This window comes from Castanea sativa, chromosome 8, assembly GCF_040712315.1.
Source record: "Castanea sativa cultivar Marrone di Chiusa Pesio chromosome 8, ASM4071231v1".
In the NCBI taxonomy this organism is placed as follows: Eukaryota; Viridiplantae; Streptophyta; class Magnoliopsida; order Fagales; family Fagaceae; genus Castanea; species Castanea sativa.
The window spans coordinates 54,844,012-54,865,418 of record NC_134020.1 but is presented as its reverse complement, the minus strand read 5'-3'; the positions used below and the strand labels follow the sequence as shown (position 1 = coordinate 54,865,418).

Genomic DNA, 21,407 nt, shown 5'->3' with positions numbered 1-21,407 from the left:
TTTTCATCCTTTACTGTGATTGTGGGTTTGATTTCCATGTTAAATGTTAGTCTATGTTGGACGTATAAGATAACTTCTCTTGGTTGATTAGGGTGAATTTAGTTGATTTGGTTCTGTTGTGGGTGGGCATGGGCTTTAATATAAGCATGTTGATTGTGGATTAGGAGCATTAATTTGCAGCTACTTGTGCAAAATGTTTTGTCTATTTTAGCATAAAAACTAAATTTTTCTATTTTGCGTGACCAATTTTCAAAAACACTTACATCAGATCATATTATGTCTATTTTATTAAAATATCAAATTTTCTTGATTTTTTCAATTTTTTTTCTCTCTCTTCACACATTACAACCACTATCCACTCTCATCTTTCATCTTTAAGAGACACTAAGCATGAATAAAAGTTGCATATACATAGCTACAATAGTCGTGCAAATTTGTACGACTACTATTGCTAAGTAGCTTTACAGTAATCTATTTTGCGTGGATTGATGCAAGTTCTTTAAGGATGGGATGGGATGAAAAACAATGATGCAAGTTCTTTAAGGATGGGATGGGATGAAAAACAAAAAGTCAAAAACTGAAAAATATTGCCAAACAAGTTTTGTAGGGAGAAAAACACTAAAAACAAGCTTAGAGAACACAGCACAAAACAATTTTTTGTTAGTTTTAAAAATAAGGAATATGTACCAATAGACACCCCATTTTGCACCTTCCATTTAACCTTACTTGTATTGCATTGCATATCATTAGCATCTCATGTCTCTAAGACAAGATTGTAATTTTAACCGTTTAATCTCTAAATATTTTTCTTAAAACAAATATTTAGGTCATAACGATCAAAACAATAGTTCATGAGCATTAATCGGACCTCAAAATTAAATGATATCAAATAAACACTTTTTAACTGTAAACTGCACTTATATGGAACCAATTCCAACCACAGGTGATTATGATCTCTTAATTATAACCAGTCTATTTTTAGTCAAGAAAATCAAAAAAGGAAGTCAAAATTAAGAGGAAATCATATCATAATTAAAAATGAAACAAACGGACCCAAAAAAAAAAAAAAAAAAAGATCCAAGAGGATTTGGACCAATATTCAATCGGCACTTGGACCAGATTCTCCAGATTATCTTCCTTTTTTGGTTCGGCTTGCTCCCCACTTAGTTTAACCTTGATTCTAACATTTTTTTTTTCTTTAGAAAACCTAATTTTATAGGAGTCCCACATTTCTTGGAGACTAAACTCTAACTCCCATACATCTAGTATAAATCTCCTCTCCACCTTCAGTCCAATAACACTCCAAGTATCTCGGAAACTCAGAACAACTTCTTAGTAATTTGAGATTTCTATAGATTGTAATTTTAATTAAGAATCAAAGTGTTGTATTTTGTTTTAGATTATATCTAGGACCAAAGTGATGTAATCTTTAGTTATTATCAACGAGGTGTACGATTTCAATATCAAATCATCAATAAAGTAGATATATTTTTCAATTCCTTTCGTTTCTTATTTTCTCTAATAAAATAAGTAGCAACTCTATTGTAAAACTAAGAAGGGAGAACAACATTATTAGAACCTCCATTTTCTCTTGAAAGGCACAAACATGACTCTACCCTATTTGTGTGGGTTATGTGCCAAAGCTGTTGAAAGGTTTGTACCAAGGGCGTGGTCTCTCACAATACCAAATAACCCATTATATATATATATATATACACACACACACACTCCCAAACAAATAGAAACATATCATTCTTTGCAATTTGAGTTCCTACCTTCTTGCAAGTCACCTGTTAGACCACTAGTACGTGGGGCTCATGTAGGTTTTACACGAATCCCTCTGTTTTCCCTCTTTTTTATTTTTTATTTTTTTAATAATGAAGAAATTTAAACCTAGACATTTCCATTGGAAAGAGATGTGTTGAGGTACAAGACTCTTGGCATCAGGGACAGAGTCAGGACTTGGAGTTAGGGGGGCGACTTTGCTGCTAGCTGTGTGCGGCCACTCCGACCCTTGAGTCTATTGCTTTACTACTAAAGATTTTTGTTTAAAATTTTTTAAATGGCCAAGTAGTTTGTTCTGGGTAAAATAGATTGATTGGAATTAATTTTTTTAGTTTTATTATATTGGTAATTTTTGTTGTTGAGCTAATTTTTTTGAGTTTGTATATTTTGTTTTAGATTTAATCTATTAATTTTTATGTCCTTTAAAAGGTGAAAAATGATAAAACTACAAAATTTTTACAAATTGCTAATGTGATGAATGGTTATTGATATATAAAAAGTGATGCAAGTGTACGAACTAATAAGAATTTGCTATCTCAATAGTTTGTATAAAACATTGTAAAAACATTTTTGACTATAAGATTACTCTCAAAAGAATTGATGGCATTATTAAGGGGGGCAAAGTGTAATTTTATTAAACAAAATTGTTAAAATTAGTACCTATTAATATAATAAATTTTTTTTAAAAAAATTTAGGAGGGCCATTGCCCCCCCCCCTATTCCAATAACAGCTCCGCCCATGCTTGGCATGAATCCCATATAAGATTTACATAAATAATTTATCCAAATTTGTATATCTTAAATATAATTGCAATTTATATGGTTTTCATATTAACATTGTTCAAATTTTTTGTTCTTTTATTTTATTTTAGTTTTTGTTGTTGGATAAAATAAAGTTTTTAGGTTTTAGGTGCTTGTCCTTTTGTTTTGGTATATAACCCTCAACATAAAGTTGCGTAAAGTGGTCTATCTAAAACTTAAACATTGAAACGAAATGCCCACAATTGAGCTAGTTATTTTAAACGTTTTGTAAAACACAATAAATTGTACACTTGTTTTCCATTCTTACCAATCAATTGTACAACTGTTTTCCTTTATTTTCCTTTTTTGATACAACAAATACAGACTACAATTTCTAAGACGAGGGATTCTTAATTTCTTGATTATTAAAATCAATCTCCAAGATGAGGGATTCTTTATTAATTATTCAAATTTGTGCATGAGAACAAGTAAGATCCTGCATTCAGAGAGAGAGAGAATTTTCAAAATTTCAGGCATAAATGTATCAAACAGGTAAGTAAAAAAATTAAGACTAGGGAGGCTCAGAGTGACAAACCTTATTTAGGATCCTCATATATCTTTCTCATGCCCAATCTTATTTGATGAGCTTGAAGGGCCTCATCATCTCGTTGTCTTCGTGATCCAAGATCTGTACGCAAATAGACAATATTTTTCACTATAAAATTGATGGCAAGGTTCATATCCAGTCTTATCTAGCAGATTAAAGTGAGAAATTGACAATTCTTATTCTTAATTCTACCATGCGTATTAAAAATATGCATCTCCTCTCACAAAGTGTGAATCTTACACAACCGTGAAATCTATAAGACCATAAGCTATGAAAATAAAAAATGCACATTAATATATCATATGCATGAAGAGTAACAATACAGAGTACCCAACACTATAATTTTCATAACTCTTAATTTAATATTTTTTATTGGATCTCATTAGATTTACCATTGATGTCATTTCATCATTTGACATTTGCAACTTGTGACCTCCATAGGTATATATAAATAATTTCCAGGTGGAAAAATGGCTTTCATTCTTCTAAGAGGTTTTTTTTTGGGGGGGGGGGGGGGGGGGGGGAGAGAATATTCTAAGAGTTTTGTTAAGTGTTAATACTTACGAGGAGCCTTAAAGAGTACAAGTAAAAAATAAATAAATGAATAAACTGCACATACATTAATTTTTAAAAAATCATAGCCAGTCACAACAAATTAATTTGTACGAAAGTGCACTTTTTTTTTTTTTGCTTCTCAAAAAAAAAAAAAAAATTTGTATGTTCTACGCAATTAATTTTCAGTAAGTGCACTTTTTTTTTTTAATTTGTATTATAGCTCATAGTTAATATTTAGTGGTTTTTAACGTTTATTCTTAAGACACTTGTTAATACTCATCTTTCTTTCTTTTTTGTGCAAAATTAACCAAACTAAATTAGGTTTATTGTATCACTTATGTTAAATAGGCCCGAGCCTTGACCCATTATAACTTTGTTTTTACAATTATTGTCATTCTTTGAACAAAAAGTAAAACAAAACGAAAACATAGTAAAAAGTAGAGAATGAAAATACTTACATGGCAATGGTATACGTAGCCTGGCTTCACAGTTGCATCAAATGGATACGATTCATTTGAATGTATGTAAGAAAATTTCACTAAAATCTTTGTCACATATCCAGGTCTCATTTTGAAAACATTCTTCCACCCTTTCTCCTCAGCTGGCACCTCTATGCTTTTCCCAATTGCATACTTGCTTATTTGGCACTTAATCGCATCGTTCATTTTCATTATGCAATTTTTAAACTCTGTCTCATTCACTAGCTCAGTCTGATCCAATGCTACAAAAAGAGCCAAATGAATGTGTAATGGGTGATTATCCTCCGTTAGATTGATCACATTCCACACTTCTGTAGCCCCCACTTTAGGTGTCTCAGTGATTGGTGACTCAAATGATATCCCATTCAAATATAAATGAGTTGGGTTACCAGTGGAACTCTCATACTCGTACATAGTTATATATCGTGTTTGCGTCACACTAGATAAATTGGGGCCTGGGTATTGGATCAACTTATTAGGTGTTCGACATTTGTCATTCTCAGGATGTGTCAAGATGATAAACTTCATGACTGTGCCATTCTCTTCATCAACTGGGTCCCCAGTTGGGTAGGGATATGGTGCATCATTTGCTAGAATAGCACTATCATTCTTTGACTTGGAAAAGTCAACAACCACGTCAGCAATCTCAGATGGGCCCAGTAAAAACTCATTGGTCGTCATTGCTTCATCAAGGTAAGCCGAATCAGATCCCACGTGGATGAATCCTAGATCGTTGGTGAAGAAGAACCGAAAGAATCTAGCGTTGCTAGCATTTATAATACGAAATCGATACATACGACGTCGTACTGTCATACGTGGCCAAGCTTTGCCATTCACTATGATAGCATCACCAAAATATTCTGGTTGCCAATGGGGGTGTATGGAGGGATTATCTCCTGTGGAATTCATGTATATGGAACCATCGATACGAAAGCTGCGATCAAATACAATCAATGTACGATCAAATTCAGCACCACTAGGGAGTCCAAGTGGGGCCTCCAATTTGGGGTGGTTGATATGGTAGGCCCCAACCAATCCAGCTAGGAGGTTGACTCTAGTCAATCCCATGGCATGATCATGGTACCTGTTACAATAAAATATTGGTTAACTGATGTAATTGTTTAATCCTTTTAGATAATTTATTATGGTGATCTCATGTTTGAACCCTTAAAATCTCACTTATTTAAGGAGAGATTGACCCAGTGTGAGAAGATTTATTATTTCTTAACAATATAAACTTTTGATCGAATTATTATCATCATTACCATAAATTTCCAGGTTGTTGGTTGTTGTTGTAGCTATATGTTTCTTTGGTCCATGCAGGTCCCTTTTCTTTGAATCCAGCAGTGAACCATGATTTTGGGTTTCCATCACTCTCGGGTTCTCCGATTGAACCATGGAGATGGACTACCGTAGGGATTCCTATCTTGTCAGCTGGTTCAGCAATTGTGATGGTTGTGTCCATAGGTAATATGTGCTTTGGAGGGAGATAATTTTTCCATGTCACTTTGGTGTAAATTCCATGAAGGGCCACGATTGTTGGACCTGGAATAGTTGCGGCTTCCTTTGATACACCGTAGGCATACACGGGCGTAGGAGGGAGATCTCTGTGGAATTTCTGTGAAGAAAATTAAATGAAATTACAACTAATTTGCTAGGGGTGCATCGCACATTGATATTAGACAAAATTTTCTTCGAAACTGGATTAAGAAATTTTCTCTAACTCATTAAGGCAACTTATAAAACCACTCATGTATATTAACAGCCAGTTTGGTAGCCTAGTTTTAGCAATGTTGCTCATAGTTTAAACACACAAACCGGTAGGGTCTACACATTTTTTCACCCACACGTATATCAAAAACACCTAAACAATATGACTTAAACTTATCTTCCAAACACCCCCTAAATCATTCGAACAAGTAATTAAATAATTATTAAATAAATTGTGTTACTAAAAATTTGCATAAATACTAGTTTGAACTAGCACGTTCCTTCTAAATTTACCAAGACCTAGGGAAGGCTTCTACTAGGACAGCATGCTTGTCTTTTGCTGTAATGACATCATTACACAAACGGGATTTTTGTCTTTTTGATACTTTAATTATATAAAATCTTATTAATAAAGAATATTAAATAAGGCATTGATCAGCTATGTAAAGAAAAGTTCAAGAAAAAAAAAATAGTATATAACTAGCGAAGAATCTTTACCACGGAAGTACCTAAGAAAATTAAATAAACTATTGATAGCCAAACACGAGGGTGCAACCGTACAAGGCATCGTAAGGAGCTAAGGCCTAAGTGGTTCCAATTCCTTATTCCCCTTATTAGGCACAAAACTAGCCCTTTTGGTTAACTTTTATAACAAATACCAATTGGCAAAAATTAATTTTCCTTGGTTTCAAAAGTCTTGAAGTTGAAATCTTTGTAACATAAAACTGTCTAGCCATTCTATGATTGTAATTCCAGCCCTGAACACTAATATGAACAAGGAACACCCCAACATCCTATTTGGATTTCATTCATTTGCTTTTGCTTCTGCTTCTGCTTCTGCATACTATTTGTATTTTTTTTTTTTTCCTCTCTCTCTTCAAAACTCTGCTTTTTTTTTTTTTTTTTTTTTTTGCTGAATGAAATATGTTGTTGATGCAAAAGAGGATTAGGGCCCGGGCCATCTACCATCTCAACAGACAAAATATGAACTAGAATATTGGAGATGAGAAGGACCCCAATATTACATTAAAAAGAAACCCATGTAGCAAGAATTTGGGCAGCACAATTGGAACCATATATGTCTTTATATGTATAAAAAATTAAAATATAAACAAGTAATAAATATCTCATACATCAGATTTAAGTATCCTCCCTCTCACATGTGAGTCTTATAGTCATATATGACTTATATGCTCAGATAGAGAATATATGTATATCCCATGCATGGCATACTTACTCCAGATGCAAGAACTTAGTCACTTGCCTTCTTTCGGTAAACTAACAATAAAACCTAGAAGTGCAATATGGATGGTTGTGATAAGGTCATTAATTACTGACTAAGTAATCGAAATCAGATAGCAGGAACTATATATACAAAACACATGTAAGAAGTTTAAAGCAGTAAGACTGTATTTAGAAGGAAAAAGCAAAATCCACTTACCCATGTTTTACTGTACATACCAATCTCCAGTGACTTAGATCTGGGAATACCATACACAGAATCAAAGCCTAGGATTTGGGGCATATCTAGAAGCTCATCCACAAACATTTCCAAATTGGATGAATTTAGAAGAGGACTAGTATCTTGGGCTAATGATGATGTGGTGAACACTCCTAACAGAGCTAAAGAAAAGAAACCAAGCAGCAAAACTCTCTCCATGGTCTTTATCATTGGTTCCATGCAAGCATATACAGAATGAGAGAAAGATATGGGTATGTATAGGAAGGTTGAGGGACTATAAAGGTGGGTTTGTGTTTGATAGACGATATTAGATATTGCTTTGTGAAAAGAATCCTTGGCGAGAATGTAAAGTAACCTTATTTTTCCATAATTAATAATAGTGATAATACTATTTGAAGACATGTTCAATTCCTGGGCTGCTACTCTATCAAAAAAAAATCCTGCGATGCTACGCATGCATGTACGGTAAGATGAATGATACATGTATTTGATATATACAATATTTTCTCACCTCTAGTAATTTTTTACTTATTTGCACACCTCTCTCTTGTATGTAACAGTCATTTTTCAACTAAAGCTCTAAGGACTGCTTTATAGTCACAAGTCATGTGAATATTTTTTTACTCTATTATATATGAGTTTCAAGAAATAATGTTAAATTGGACTTATTTGGACGTGATATTAAGAAAATATATTAAAATCTATGTACACTTACCTGTAAATTATTGACTAATGTACGTATATAAACTGTACATCATAATTTATAATTTTATTTTAAATATTTAGCAGTATTTCTTGAACCATACATAATTCATCACTCATATTCCAATAACACCCCTCCAGATCTTAGACGTATAATTTCTTTTCGATCTTTCTCATTAGTCATTACTATTATTTTAAATAAAAATAAATATTATATCAAATCAAATAGTAAAATATATTATAATAAATAAATCCAACTATGATGTTAACAGAGCCATCCCTTCCACTAAGCCAATTAGGTCATTGCCTAAAGTCCCATGTAGAAGGGGAGACCTCAAAATTTTGAAATAGAAGGTGTAGTAGAAAAAAAAAAAAAAAAAAAAATATATATATATATATATATATATATATATATATATATATATAGTAGAAGGGGAGACCTCAAAATTTTGAAATAGAAGGTGTAGTAGAAAAAAAAATATATATATATATATATATATATATATAGTTTCAGATGAAACTCCAAAAAATTTTATACATCCTTGTGACCAAAGAACAAAAAATCTGGAACATTCTTGTAAAAAATGATACCCCATGATATTCTTGAGTCTAAACAAAATCAATTATCCCCAAAAAATTATCATTAACCTTTAGACAAATCAAAAATCAACTGGATACAATGGAAATCCGGTCTAAAAAATTACCCACAAAATAGTCTCAGATAAAAACAAATCAAAATCTCAATTCCCCAAAATTTACTCATACCTTTTCTCTCTCTCACTCTTGCTCTTTGCCTCTCTCTCTCTCTCAGCAAGATGATGATAGTTTGCAAAAATACTGTCTTAAACTTGAAATTTTTTTTCAAACATGATGTTTATTATGATATTGATGGTTTAGATTCATTTTCAGAGTTAAAAGTTTTAAAAGAAATTTTACAAATAAAAGAATATACTCCAATTGACATACTAAATTATATTAAAAAGAATGTTAGATTCATTTCCAAATACATGTATTGCTTATAGAATTTTACTAACAATACATGTTACAATTGCTTCTGTAGAAAGAAGTTTATCAAAATTAAAATTAATAAAATCATTTCTAAGATTAATAATGTCTCAAGAAAGATTAAGTGGATCAGTTGTACTATCGATTGAAAATGAGATGTTAGAAGAACTTAAATACAAAAATTTAATTAGTCAATCTATATCTCAAAAGGCAAAAAAAATATATTTTAAATGAAATATATTATAATATAAATATATTAAATAATATTAATTTAATTAATATATAAATATAAAAAATGCTTCATTTTAGTTTTTGCTTAAGGCCCCAAAATATCAAGGGCCGGCCTTGGATGTTAATAAAAATCAAATGAATATGAAATTAAAATTTTAATATTAAGGGAAAAACTTAGGTTCTTTACTTAAAATCTATCATGTGGTTGCATTGGAGAATGAATCACATGATTGAAATTAATTTGTCTTTAAAAAACATGAAGTTATTTTTACTACATTAGTTAATATTGTTGTATGGTTTATTCTAATTTGGGAACTTAACGCACGAGATCTAAAGAATTGTATCTAAATTTTTGCCTAACATTAATAATTTAACAATATCCATGGTCCTAAAACTGTATATCTGATTAGTGAAACTAATTATCAAGGGTTTCAGTGATAACTCAATGGTATTAACACCGCCTATGACCTATAGCAACAAGTCATGTGGCAAATAATTAGGACATGTTCCGAGCACTAGCTACATCCATAAACCCTATATCACCATCTAGAAGGCCAGAACATGTTAAACCAAGTCTTCATCTCCTACATGTATGAATCCTTCATTTTGAAATTAAAGGCTTTCCTACCTGTTCCATCTATAAACTTGCTTTGTACTTAATTCAAAGTTTAACACAACTAGTAGAGGCAACTGGTAGAGGCATCATCTAGGCTGATTAATATATAATATAGGGGATTTGAAAATAAGAAAAGCTCCATCATTTTGAATTGACTTCACCTTTGTATTGAATTCATCATTTGATAGACTTGCCTATCAAAACAAAGTCTAGTGTTGGTGACATTGCGTTTCAGCGTTTGCAAGTTTGCCATATCTGAATTTGGATTTCGTGTTAATATTTTAATCAGTACTATCGGCATAATGTTGACAAGTGACATTCCATTTTTAATTAACAACTTGAAAATTATAGTATAGTATTCTAAAAATTTTAAAGCATATTATCAAACTTATTGTATTCAAGGTCGTTTGGCTGGCACACGCTTTATTTATTAATTTTTTAGGAGAAAGATTCAAATTTCAATTCACTAAGGAGGATTTTCCTCGCAAAACACCCTAAATTAGCTTAACAAGAAATAAATAAATGACTAAACATATATAAGAATTTTATGTTATAAATTATTTTATATATGTAGTTGGTCCGGAAGTGGAAGCAATCAGACAAACAAAATACTTTAATTATTCACCATTAGGCAGTAAGCACCATGGAAATAGCCAAATCTGGAGTAACTAAAAAAATAGGAATTTATATCATAGATTATTTTAATTGGTGTGGAATTTGAATAAAAAACAAAATACTAAATTTATTCACTATTAATCACTATGGAAATTGGAAAGCCACTTAGCCACCAGTTTGTCGTTTTAGTTATAGACTTTTATATATGCGGTTAGCAATTTGGCATATTTTGGTAAAACACCTTAATTAAGCTAAATAGAAAAGGAAAATACTAACGGATACCCTTAGATAATAGTTAACAATCTATTTAAAGAAAGTTTTTATGGTTAATAATTCATTTCGACAGTTTTTTTTTATTTTCCATAAAAATTATATCAAAACTTTCTTAAAATGAATTATTAATTATTACCCTAAAGGTACTCATTAACATGACCCAATAGCAAATACTAGTCCAGTCTGATCAGACAATACTTTTTGGCTTAAGAGTTATCATGTTCTTCCACCTCTTTTACAGGGATGTATATATGTTTTTAAACGTTTGATTTGTAGCTAGAATTATGGTAAATCAATGAAGGCGTGCAAGCGAGAATTCCAGTTATCTTCTACTTCTACTGCCACAACTTAAAAGAAGCAATGAATGGTGAATGATTATTATATAGGTTTACTTACAATCTAAATTAAGAAGACATAAGTTTACTTACAATCGATACTTAAGAGTTGTGACAGATGTTACGTGCCTTAGTCTCTCAATGTAACCTTTTATATATATATATATATATATATATGTAGGGACACGATTTTCAGACCAAGCCCTAAATGTAAGGGATCTTGGCCCAGTGAACCTAGTACAATAAATTTGTAGAGAGTGGGTCAAAGAGCTAGGCTTTAGTGCGTGGATAGCAATTAGTATGGTTTTGGATGATGAGCCAACATGAATTGTACCCGGTTTGTGTAAGAAAGTTTGTCCTCGGCACAATCCGAGAAGCTCTGTTCTAGCATATATTGGATGACCACGGTTACAGGAGTTGTTGAGGTTGCTACAGTGCTTTCTCTTCTCCTTTTTTCGTCCCCCTCTCTCTGGGATCTCTACCCTTATTTATATTACATCTCTCCCTTCATCCTTACCCTACATGTGGACTACATGTGGACAGTTGATGGTTTATACTGATATTTGTCCCATCATCCCCCTCTAAAAGTCTTCTGGGGTGGTAGGCCGCCATAATACTGTTCGGAGGTCACTTCCTCATTAATGCGGTGATAGCAGCTCCCCCTTAGATATTTTTGAGCCCTTATCCCTCTTGTACATTCATGGTGCTCGTTGCTATCATTAGAACTTCCTGAAAGGTCATCTTTGATCATTAGGATCTATAATAGATTTGCATTTAACCTTAGTCCGAGGAGATGGCGCTCCTCGGACTCGGACGACCCATGCTTCTCGGCCAAACCACATGCTCTCGGCCAAATCTCAAAATACATGACCCCACAATATATATATATTGTTTTCAAGCATGCTCCGAGCTACATATGGATTAGGGGGCAATAGCCCCCCCTAAATTTTATATATATATATATATATATATATATATATATATATATATATATCAGTATATTAATAAGTACTAATTTTAGTAATTTTTTAAAATAAAATTACACTTTGTCCCCACTTAATAATGCCATCAATTCTTTCAAGAATAATGTTATAGCCACAAAATTTTTTACAAACTATTGAGGTATCAAATTCTTATTAATTTGCACACTTGCGTCACACTTGCATCACTTTTTACTTATCAATATTTATAAAAAATTTGCAGTTTTAGCATGTTCCACCTTTAAAGGCCATAAAATTTATAAATTATATCTGAAATAAAATATACAAGCCCAAAAAAAAGTAGCCCAACAAAAAAAAATGCCAATAATAAAGCTAAAAAAAATTAAGCTCAATCAAGCTATTTTTCCCAAAACAAATAACTTAGCCCTTTAAAAAGTTTTAAACAAAAATATTTACTAGTAAAGCAGTAAATTCAAAGGCTGTAGCCGCCGCACACAGCGAGCAGCAAAGCCATCCCCTTAACTCTCCATCCCTGTTTTCAAAGCGATATGATTTTTTTTCTTTTTTCTTTTTTTGAAGAGGAAGGCCATATCACCCTTAACTCTCCCCCGCTTACCTTGTTTCACTTTATACTTCACTAATTATAACTTGTTATATTTATTTTTTCTTATAAAATAATCAAAGCTTAAAATGAAAAAAAAAAAATCAAACACACAATATAACATAATTGGTGAAGCATAAATAGAACACAAAAAATAAATATAGAAGATTTATATTTGAATAAATTCATTTATTAAAAATACTTTCTTTTTTCCTATTAATTATAGTCAATAGGGGAAAGATTAATCTATAAATTTTTTTTAAAAAAGAATTGAATAATTTTTTTAAACTATACTAGCCTATAACCCGAGCTTATGCATGGAACAATAAACAACGATGATAAAAAAAACGAAAATCAATAAAAATTAAACTGTTAAAGTCGCAAAATTCCTAAATTAATTAGCAGAAACCCATAAGTATTCCAAATAAGAGAATCAAAACTAAATAGGAAATTTGGAGAGAGAGAGAGAGAGAGAGATATGAACCTTAGTGAGAATGGTAAAAAAAATTAAAGAAGCAAACAAACAAATTAAGAAACAATAATTGAACATAAAGAAATATTTACTTAGAGAGAGAGGGAAAAGGGACTTAAGGTAGAGAATGATGGCGCAGCAAAGACAATAGGCTTCATCAACAATTTCATGGTTTCCATTAAAGAGAGAGAATTCAAAGAGTTTAGCTTTTGTGACAGTCCAGTTTCTCCATTACAGCATATATATATATAGTTTGTCATATAAACTCTTCATGTTTTGCATTGCATTTATATAGTGTTTTATATAAACTTTTGGGTTTTGCATTAATAATTTATTTAGTATAAAAACTAAAAAATTTAAATAGGACACAGCACAAAATTGATAAATCAATTTATATATGTATAAGCCTCTAGTCAAAGAAAGCTAACTTACTGGTCTTAAATATATAGCAAAGGAAATTTTGCTGTCTTAATAGAATTTACAACTTCTTGCCTCATTATGACCATAGAGACCCACCAATTCTATACCTTAAGTCCTTAAGTTCAAAAAGTGTCGTTTCTCCACACACACACACACACACACACACACACACACACAAAAGGTTCAAAAAGTGTCATGAATATTTAAAAAATAAAAATAAAACAAGTATGATGCAGGGATAATCATTGCATACTTTTTAGAGGCTCAATCTAGTTCTGAAGTATATGTATTCAACCTGCTTCATGGGCAGGTGTATCTGGTGTGTGAGAACTGAGAATAAATAATAAATACCTTTCTGGATTTCCAGTTCAAACTAGCACTACCAGTACTGAGTAAACTAGGTAGAAAGTACCAAGTTAGGTGAAGCATTGTGCTAAGCTGTTGTAAGCTAATTCCTCTTTGATTCCGTATTTCCATTAGTCCCATTAAAATATGTTCCATAGAGCAAAAGTAAAGTAACATTTACAAACTACTAAGCTAATGTAATAATCTTTGATACATCACACTGAAAAGAGTTTCTAGCACAAACTGTGGTCCTGCTCTAAATGCCACAAAGTGAAAGAACTGTAAGCTAGTGTAATAATCTTTGATACATCACACTGAAAAGAGTTTTTAGCACAAACTGTGGTCCTGCTCTAAATGCCACAAAGTGAAAGTGAAAGAACTATAAGCTAATGTAATAATCTTTGATACATCACATCGAAAAGAGTTTCTAGCACAAACTGTGGTCCTACTCTAAATGCCACAAATTGAAAGAACTATAAGGTTATTGATTAGGCCATGTTCAGCCCAGCTAGATAGACATAGTTTGAGATCTAAAACGAAGACTTTTAAGTAGTTTTTAATACAAAAGTGAGGTTGTAGAACAACGTCATTGCCTACATACCAAATATTAGAGTTATTGATTCTAAGTTCAGGGTCAGCCCTAAGTCTAGGCCACTTAGGCTATTGTCTAGCCCCTACTAGAGAAAGGCACCTAATTTTGGGGTAAAAATTAAAATATATATATTTGAGATATAGAAAAAAAAAAAATTAGTTTTACATTTTTTTCTCTACTTTTAAGAAGTTCCAAAAAATTTAGTAATGCTAAAGATAATACAATTTTAAATACATAGGACTTACAAATATGTGTTACTAATTACAAGAAAAAATTCAGATAGAAAAATGCTAGAAATACTATAATCAAAACCTTTACAAATTGATGTGACAATTAATATGATTTGTGAACGTCAACAATCTATTAAATGCATTTTAAATTACTTTTTGTGATTTCTGATACATTTTTATAAGTTTCATGTTGTAAAATTTATAATATCTCTAACATCATTCATTCAAATACTTATTTATTATTTTCTTGAAGTGTCACTAATCATATTCATTGATACATTGTTTATAAGTTTTTTGTAGTCAAATTTGTTATAGCTTTAACATTTCATCAACGGGAAAAAAAAACATATTACAATATTAAAAGAATGGATTTTTGTTATAAAAAAATTATGATATTAAAAACTAGCTAAATATTATTTAAGTATTAACAAAAAAAAACTAATTTAAATATATCTCCTTAATCCTCAAAGTTTGTTGGGCCGCTCTACCTAAGCTAGATAAACAATTTCACATTCCATTACTACATACATGTCAAATAATTTTTACATGCCATGTCAACTGTTGGAGGGGTGGCTTTAGGCCCGAGTTTTTTTTTTAGGAGTCAAATCTAAAACTTGACATTAGTCAAAAGAAAACCGATGGCTACTGGTGCACTTTTAGTCTACACAAATAAGGGATGATGGTTGGAGGCAATTCATCTTTGTCCTTCAGTTCCATATGTTGTGCCATTGAGTTTGTGCTCAAGCCTAGATATGGCAATGACAACTCAAGCAAGAGAATTAAATCCTATAGTTAGAAATAAGATCACGTTTCTTCCCGAAATAGACAAGATGAATACTTTGAAACTAATCTCAAATGTGAGAGATGAAAAAAAAAAATCAATTTGGGAGAGATCAAAATAAAAATGCACTAAAAATAGAAAGAATTAAGCATTAATTTGGATGAAATTTTAATCCAAAATACCCTTTCCTGGACCAATTGATGGGCATTAGCAACGCCACGCTATTTGAAGACAAGAAGGACAATGAACAATGAATTTTTTTTTTCCCAAGTTTTCTTCTTTTTAATGTTCAATTGGTGCTCCCTCTTGCCTATACAAACTACAAAGATAAATATGGGTCTGACATCAATGTTATAAACATATTTTCGAATTCCAGATTACTTTATTTTTTAGAAGGTACATATATAGACAGCAAAGGTTCCCAATTTAAGCTTCACTATCTTCTATTTCCTAAAAATGTTTGGTAGAATATACGTATAAAAATAAGTCCCGAGCAAAACCAATTCTGAACCCCTATTTTTTTTAATCTTCTCAAGCGACATAACCATAAAACGGGATTAGTTATACATTGATTATTCACACTTCACAGTTGTGAATTATGATCCTGCATATATAGAAAAACTCAAATTTAAGGAATTAAAAATATCAATGAATTATTATAAATAAATAAAAACATTCACTAGCGGAGAGGATTTAAACACTGAACATTTCCGTTAGAAACACCAAAAAATGTCAATTGAATTATAATTTACAAAATTCTTGGCGTCTCATAGCAAATTCTCACATTGTCTACATAACCCAAGTTCTGCAACTTTATTTGTAGAATTTCAAGGGCCTCATCATCGCATTGTCTTCATGATCCAAGATCTGCAAGTTTATTTGAAGAGCCAAATTTTCGTTAAATGAGAAGGGAATATGGTACCACTTCATTTAAATTGTTTGAAAGTTAATAACATTGGCTGAAAATGTACTCAAAACTATAGAAGTAAGCTGGCATAAGTACGTGAAACAGCTGTAACTTTCAATAATTAAAAGTTCAAAAACCTATATTCTAATAATTAATAATAAAAACCCACTTTATTAAAGTTTAGACAATAATAAACTTAATGAGTGAGAGAGAGAGAGAGAGAGAGGTTATGAACTACTACACAGAATATTTTTACGAATTTAGAGCACTAGACAAGTGTAAAATAATAAGATAATTCAAAAAATTCGGGATTGGAGTTGGGTTTGTGTCCAGTTGCCAATTCTACTGGCTACGTTTAGATGCGGACACGTATCTAGTTTTAAACACATAGTCATATCTTAGCGTGTCCAAAACTAGACACTAGACATAAGTCTCTTCCAAAAATTAGTACATTAAATATATAAATCCTAAAATATTTCATTATAATATTTTTATCTAACCCAATTTTATAATACTATTTCCGGCCTGAATTCATTGTTTAGATGAAGGAAATTTTGTATTTACTAATTCTAAAAAGATTAAATTTATAAAATAATAAATAGATAAAGAGAGGAGTACTCACATGGCAATGATACACGTAGCCAGGCTCTGAAGTTGCATCAAAAGCATATGATTCATTTGAGTGTATGTAAGAAAACCTCACAAGAATCTTAGTCACAGCACCGGGTTTCATCTTGTACACGTTCTTCCACCCCTTCTCATAGGCCGGCACCTCTAATTTTTTGCCACGTGCATGCTTGCTTATTTGGCACTTGATCGCATCGTTGATTTTCGTCATGCAATCTTTGAACTCATCCAATTTCACCAACTCCGTTTGATCCAACGTCTTAAACAATCCCAGATGAATATGCAAAGGATGATTATCCTCCGTTAGATTGATTATGTTCCAAATCTCTGTAGCCCCCACTTTAGGTGTCTCACTCACTGGGGCCTCATAAGGTTTCCCATTCAAATATAGATGAGTTGGCTCATCAATGGCACTTGTGTACTCGTACATAGCAATGTACCGTGTGTGCGACACACTGGATAGATCAGGACTTGGGTATTTCATCAACCTCTTGGGTACTCGCCACGTGTCAAGCTCGTGATGCCCATTGATGATAAACTTCATGACCTTGCTATTAGCTTCGTTGACTGGGTCACCAGATGGGTAAGGATAGGGTGCATCATTGGCTAGAATAATAGTTTCATTCTTTGACCTTGAAAAGTCAACAACCACGTCAGCAATCTCAGAGGGAGCCAATAAAATATCATTGGTCATCACGGGTTTATTTAAATAAGCTGAGTCGGATCCCACGTGGATGAATCTCAAGCCATTGGTAAAGAAGAACCTAAAAAATCTAGCATTGCTTGCATTGATAATACGAAATCTATACTTACGACGCCGTACCGTCATACGTGGCCAAGCTTTGCCGTTTACTATAATAGCATCGCCAAAATATTCAGGTTGCCATTGGGGGTGTATGGAGGGATTATTTCCTTTGGAATCCATGTATATGGAACCATCAGTACGAAAGGCACGATCAAATACGAGCAATGGTCGATCAAACTCGCTGCCATATGGGAGTCCAAGTGGGGCCTCAACATTAGGTTGACGAATTATGTAGGCCCCAATTAAGCCAGCTAGAAGATTGACTCTAGTTAATCCCATAGCATGATCATGGTACCATAGATTTCCAGGGTGCTGATTATTGTGATAGTGATATTTTTTCTTCGTCCACGTGGGCCCTTTTGATTTGAATTTAGCGGTGAACCATGCATTTGAGTTCCCATCACTCTCGGGCTCATCGATTCCACCGTGAAGGTGAACCACCGTAGGAATGCCCTTCTCTGGCATGGCAGTGGGGATAGTGGGGTCCCATGGCAGTATGTGCTTTTTAGGGAGGTGATTTCGCCACGTCACATAAGTTTCAACTCCATGAAGGGCCTCGATTGTTGGACCAGGAACTGTTGCCGTGTGCTTGGTTGTACCATAGGCAAACACCGGTGTTGGTGGAAGATCTTTGTGGAATTTCTGCAAAAAAACAAAATAAAAAAATTACGACTATTGATTACCTCATTAGAATGATTTTTTTATCAAAGAGAATTAAACTTAGTCTGATGTGTTCTTTGAAAAACGAGGCACGGCAAAGACATTTAGTGCCTACTCAACTTATTTTATTATTTAATTTATTTTTGTTATTAAATATGAGTTTTATTATATTATTTTAGCTAACTTTTATATTTATTTACTATACTTTTAGAAAAAAAAATTTTAATTTTAGCAAAATAAATAGATCATAAACTCACCTTAATATAGCTTAATGGAATTAAGTTGAATTAATCGAAACATTGGTTTAAGTTTGTGAGATCCGAAAGATCTAGGGGCAGTTCTTAAGAGATTTTTTTAATCATGATAGCTGGTGATAGTTACACTAAATGCTTTGAAAAAATCAAAGTGCTATTAATAGTGATAGGAAATAGACTATAGTGATAGGAAATAGACCGCTCAACTACAAGAAGCACAATACTTTATACAACTAAGAGTACGTAATAAATGGAAAAATATTTACAAACCATTTTTAAATATATTTTATTGAAAGAATGAAAAAATAATAAATATTATTGATAATTTTTAATATTTTCTATAAAAGTAATGTAAAAACTTTCTTATTAACAATTACTCTACAAGTATTTATTAACATAACCTTATAATAATAGAGATTTATTATCGTTTGCCTTTAGGGAATATATTAGTAAACATTTTTAAAAAAAATTAATAAAAAATTTAAAAAGCAAACAAACTCTTTGACAGCATTTTCAATTTTTCTAATGATATGTAAGGCTGAAAATTTTAGGCAACAAAATATAAGTCCAATTCTTGATCCAGAACTAAAAAGTGACACCAATCTATTTACAATATCTCTTACTACTATGTTGGCAATAAGTTCTGATCAAAGCAACATTATGTTTATATAGAATCACTACTAACTTCACTTTATTACACGAGAGTCCAAATGTATTTCAGCTTAGCACATAGTCAGTTTATATTTTAAAAAAGTCCAAATATATTGAAAAAAAAATAAAAAAGAATTTTTGTTTTTTGGATAAATCAAGTGAATTATTGTAAAAGCGGAAAAGAGACTGCAAAAGAAGGGTAGGGGGGGCAGTGGCACATGCCAATGGCATGGCTATTAGTAGTTCTATTTGATAAATTGGCAAAGGTAGTACTGGTGGGGGAGTCTAGGAAAAAGAGAAGCACTTTTACACATGTTTCCATTCTTCCCTGTCTCTCTCTCTCTCTCTCTCTCTCTGAGTTTTAGACAGTAGGGGAGCTATAAAAAAGATGTAGAATTGTAGTGTTAAAATTCAACATAGCTATTAATTATCTCTCTTAAATGTTCATAGAGGTTAGCTTTTAATGTTCGAAACTGAATACTCGAAGTATGTGAGCAACGGTTACTACTTCTGTGGCTTCCCATAATTCAATCAAAAAGCAGAAAGAGTCAGAAGGGACAATATATATTTTCATGAAGCAAGAGACCAATCAAATCTAGGACATGGAACACTGTCTTAAACATTAGAGTTAGCTGATAGAATCTATAACAACTGACAACCTAAAAAAGAAAATCAATCAATCAGAAATTTGTATAGAATGGAAGTATAAATTTCAAATATTGTCTAAATCCAAGAGAGCAGGAAAAGAAAACCAGCTTTCCAAAGTGACAAAAAGAGAAAATAGAGAGAAAAAAACTGACCCACTTCTTCTTGAACATGCCAATCTTGAGTGACTTGGATTTGGGAACCCCAGAAACCATATCATAGCCTTGGATCTTGGGCATGTCTGGAAGCTCATCCACAAACATTTTCAACTTGGCTGGATTCAAAAGTCTGTCTTCTGCAAATGAAACGGTCAGCTGTCCTAAAACAGCCAGAGAAAACAGCAAAATCTTCTCCTTAGTGACCATCTCTCTATTTTGCATGTAGAGAGAGAGAGAGAGAAAGATAGTGTGTGTGGTCTCTGATGGAAGAGCGAGGGAGTGAGGTTGGTACTTGGTTGTATTTATTTGCAATTTACAGACCTTAATATAGAAAGAGAAGCATGACACACATTTGCCACGAACTTTGTTACAACTTCCACAGGTTTTGATTATTATTTTTTTACCCAGTAGACATGTGTCAAATTGAGGTCTGCCACGTGTAAATAAAGTAGTCTAATCATAGGCTGACACGTGTACAAATATCGACCAAATTGTGACAAGAGTGTGCTATGTCTAATCTTGGGTGTGAATGAAATTAGGCTTGCCTTTCTCTAGGTGGGCTTTGATGTTCTGGAAACAGAAAAGATACCGTAAAGACAAGATAAATTTGATAATTTTAATAAAAATCCGTGACTTTCGCTTTCATCTTTTCTTTTTCTTTTTTCTTTTCTTATGAGATTTTTTCGTGTGCTTCCTTGATTTTTTTTTTAGTCACTGTTGTCATCCCACGAATTATTATTATTAAATTTTAATTTTTCTATAATAAGCTAATAACATGTTGGATAAGTGCTACAAAAAAAAAAAAACATGCTGTTGGATAAGAATTAGTCAGAATTACACTTTACTACTTGATCTAGTCATAACTTGTAATACTTTCATTTAGAGTTTGGATCATAGTTTTCAAACTCGGACCATTCAAAGAACCGGTAAAGGAAGAGGTTTAAAGTCTTTAAGGTCAAATTAAGGTTTGACCGAGATCGAACCACGATGATGTCATAATTACTTTAATAATTAATTAAATCCAAATATAGATATTAAATTCATAAAATTAGCAAAATTGACTAATATATCTACATGAATGAGAAAAATTTAATGATTTTCAAGCATATTATTACAAACTAAATAAGAAAGTTAAAAAATAAAATAATAAAGCATGAAAACATTAAAAATTATGATTAATTTTTTAAGTAAAGTTGAATATC

General features: G+C 32.0%; 2 protein-coding genes across 2 annotated transcripts; both read right to left on the bottom strand.

The window, feature by feature from the left end:
- Positions 1-2,878: 2,878 nt before the first annotated feature.
- Positions 2,879-7,644, bottom strand: LOC142608130 (multicopper oxidase LPR1-like). The gene is made up of 5 exons (XM_075779841.1): positions 7,319-7,644; positions 5,433-5,785; positions 4,147-5,251; positions 3,122-3,214; positions 2,879-3,022 (listed from the first exon to the last, which is right to left on the bottom strand). The coding sequence occupies exons 1-4, from the start codon at positions 7,556-7,558 to the stop codon at positions 3,161-3,163; spliced, it is 1,752 nt and encodes a 583-aa protein (XP_075635956.1). The 5' UTR covers positions 7,559-7,644; the 3' UTR covers positions 2,879-3,022; positions 3,122-3,160.
- An 8,481-nt stretch (positions 7,645-16,125) lies between these two features.
- Positions 16,126-20,503, bottom strand: LOC142607652 (multicopper oxidase LPR1-like). Its single transcript, XM_075779219.1, has 3 exons — positions 20,203-20,503; positions 17,028-18,479; positions 16,126-16,365 (listed from the first exon to the last, which is right to left on the bottom strand). The coding sequence occupies exons 1-3, from the start codon at positions 20,425-20,427 to the stop codon at positions 16,312-16,314; spliced, it is 1,731 nt and encodes a 576-aa protein (XP_075635334.1). The 5' UTR covers positions 20,428-20,503; the 3' UTR covers positions 16,126-16,311.
- Positions 20,504-21,407: the final 904 nt, after the last annotated feature.

Excerpts from the sequence above, each read along its gene's own strand:
- LOC142608130 (XM_075779841.1), bottom strand. The coding sequence starts at position 7,558 with ATGGAACCAATGATAAAGACCATGGAGAGAGTTTTGCTGCTTGGTTTC. Across the intron at positions 5,786-7,318 it reads GTATGTACAGTAAAACATGG|AAATTCCACAGAGATCTCCC; the intron begins GTAAGTGGATTT and ends TTTTCTTCACAG. Across the intron at positions 3,215-4,146 it reads GCTACGTATACCATTGCCAT|ATCTTGGATCACGAAGACAA; the intron begins GTAAGTATTTTC and ends ATTTGCGTACAG.
- LOC142607652 (XM_075779219.1), bottom strand. The coding sequence starts at position 20,427 with ATGCAAAATAGAGAGATGGTCACTAAGGAGAAGATTTTGCTGTTTTCT. Across the intron at positions 18,480-20,202 it reads GCATGTTCAAGAAGAAGTGG|AAATTCCACAAAGATCTTCC; the intron begins GTCAGTTTTTTT and ends GTTTTTTTGCAG. Across the intron at positions 16,366-17,027 it reads GCTACGTGTATCATTGCCAT|ATCTTGGATCATGAAGACAA; the intron begins GTGAGTACTCCT and ends ATAAACTTGCAG.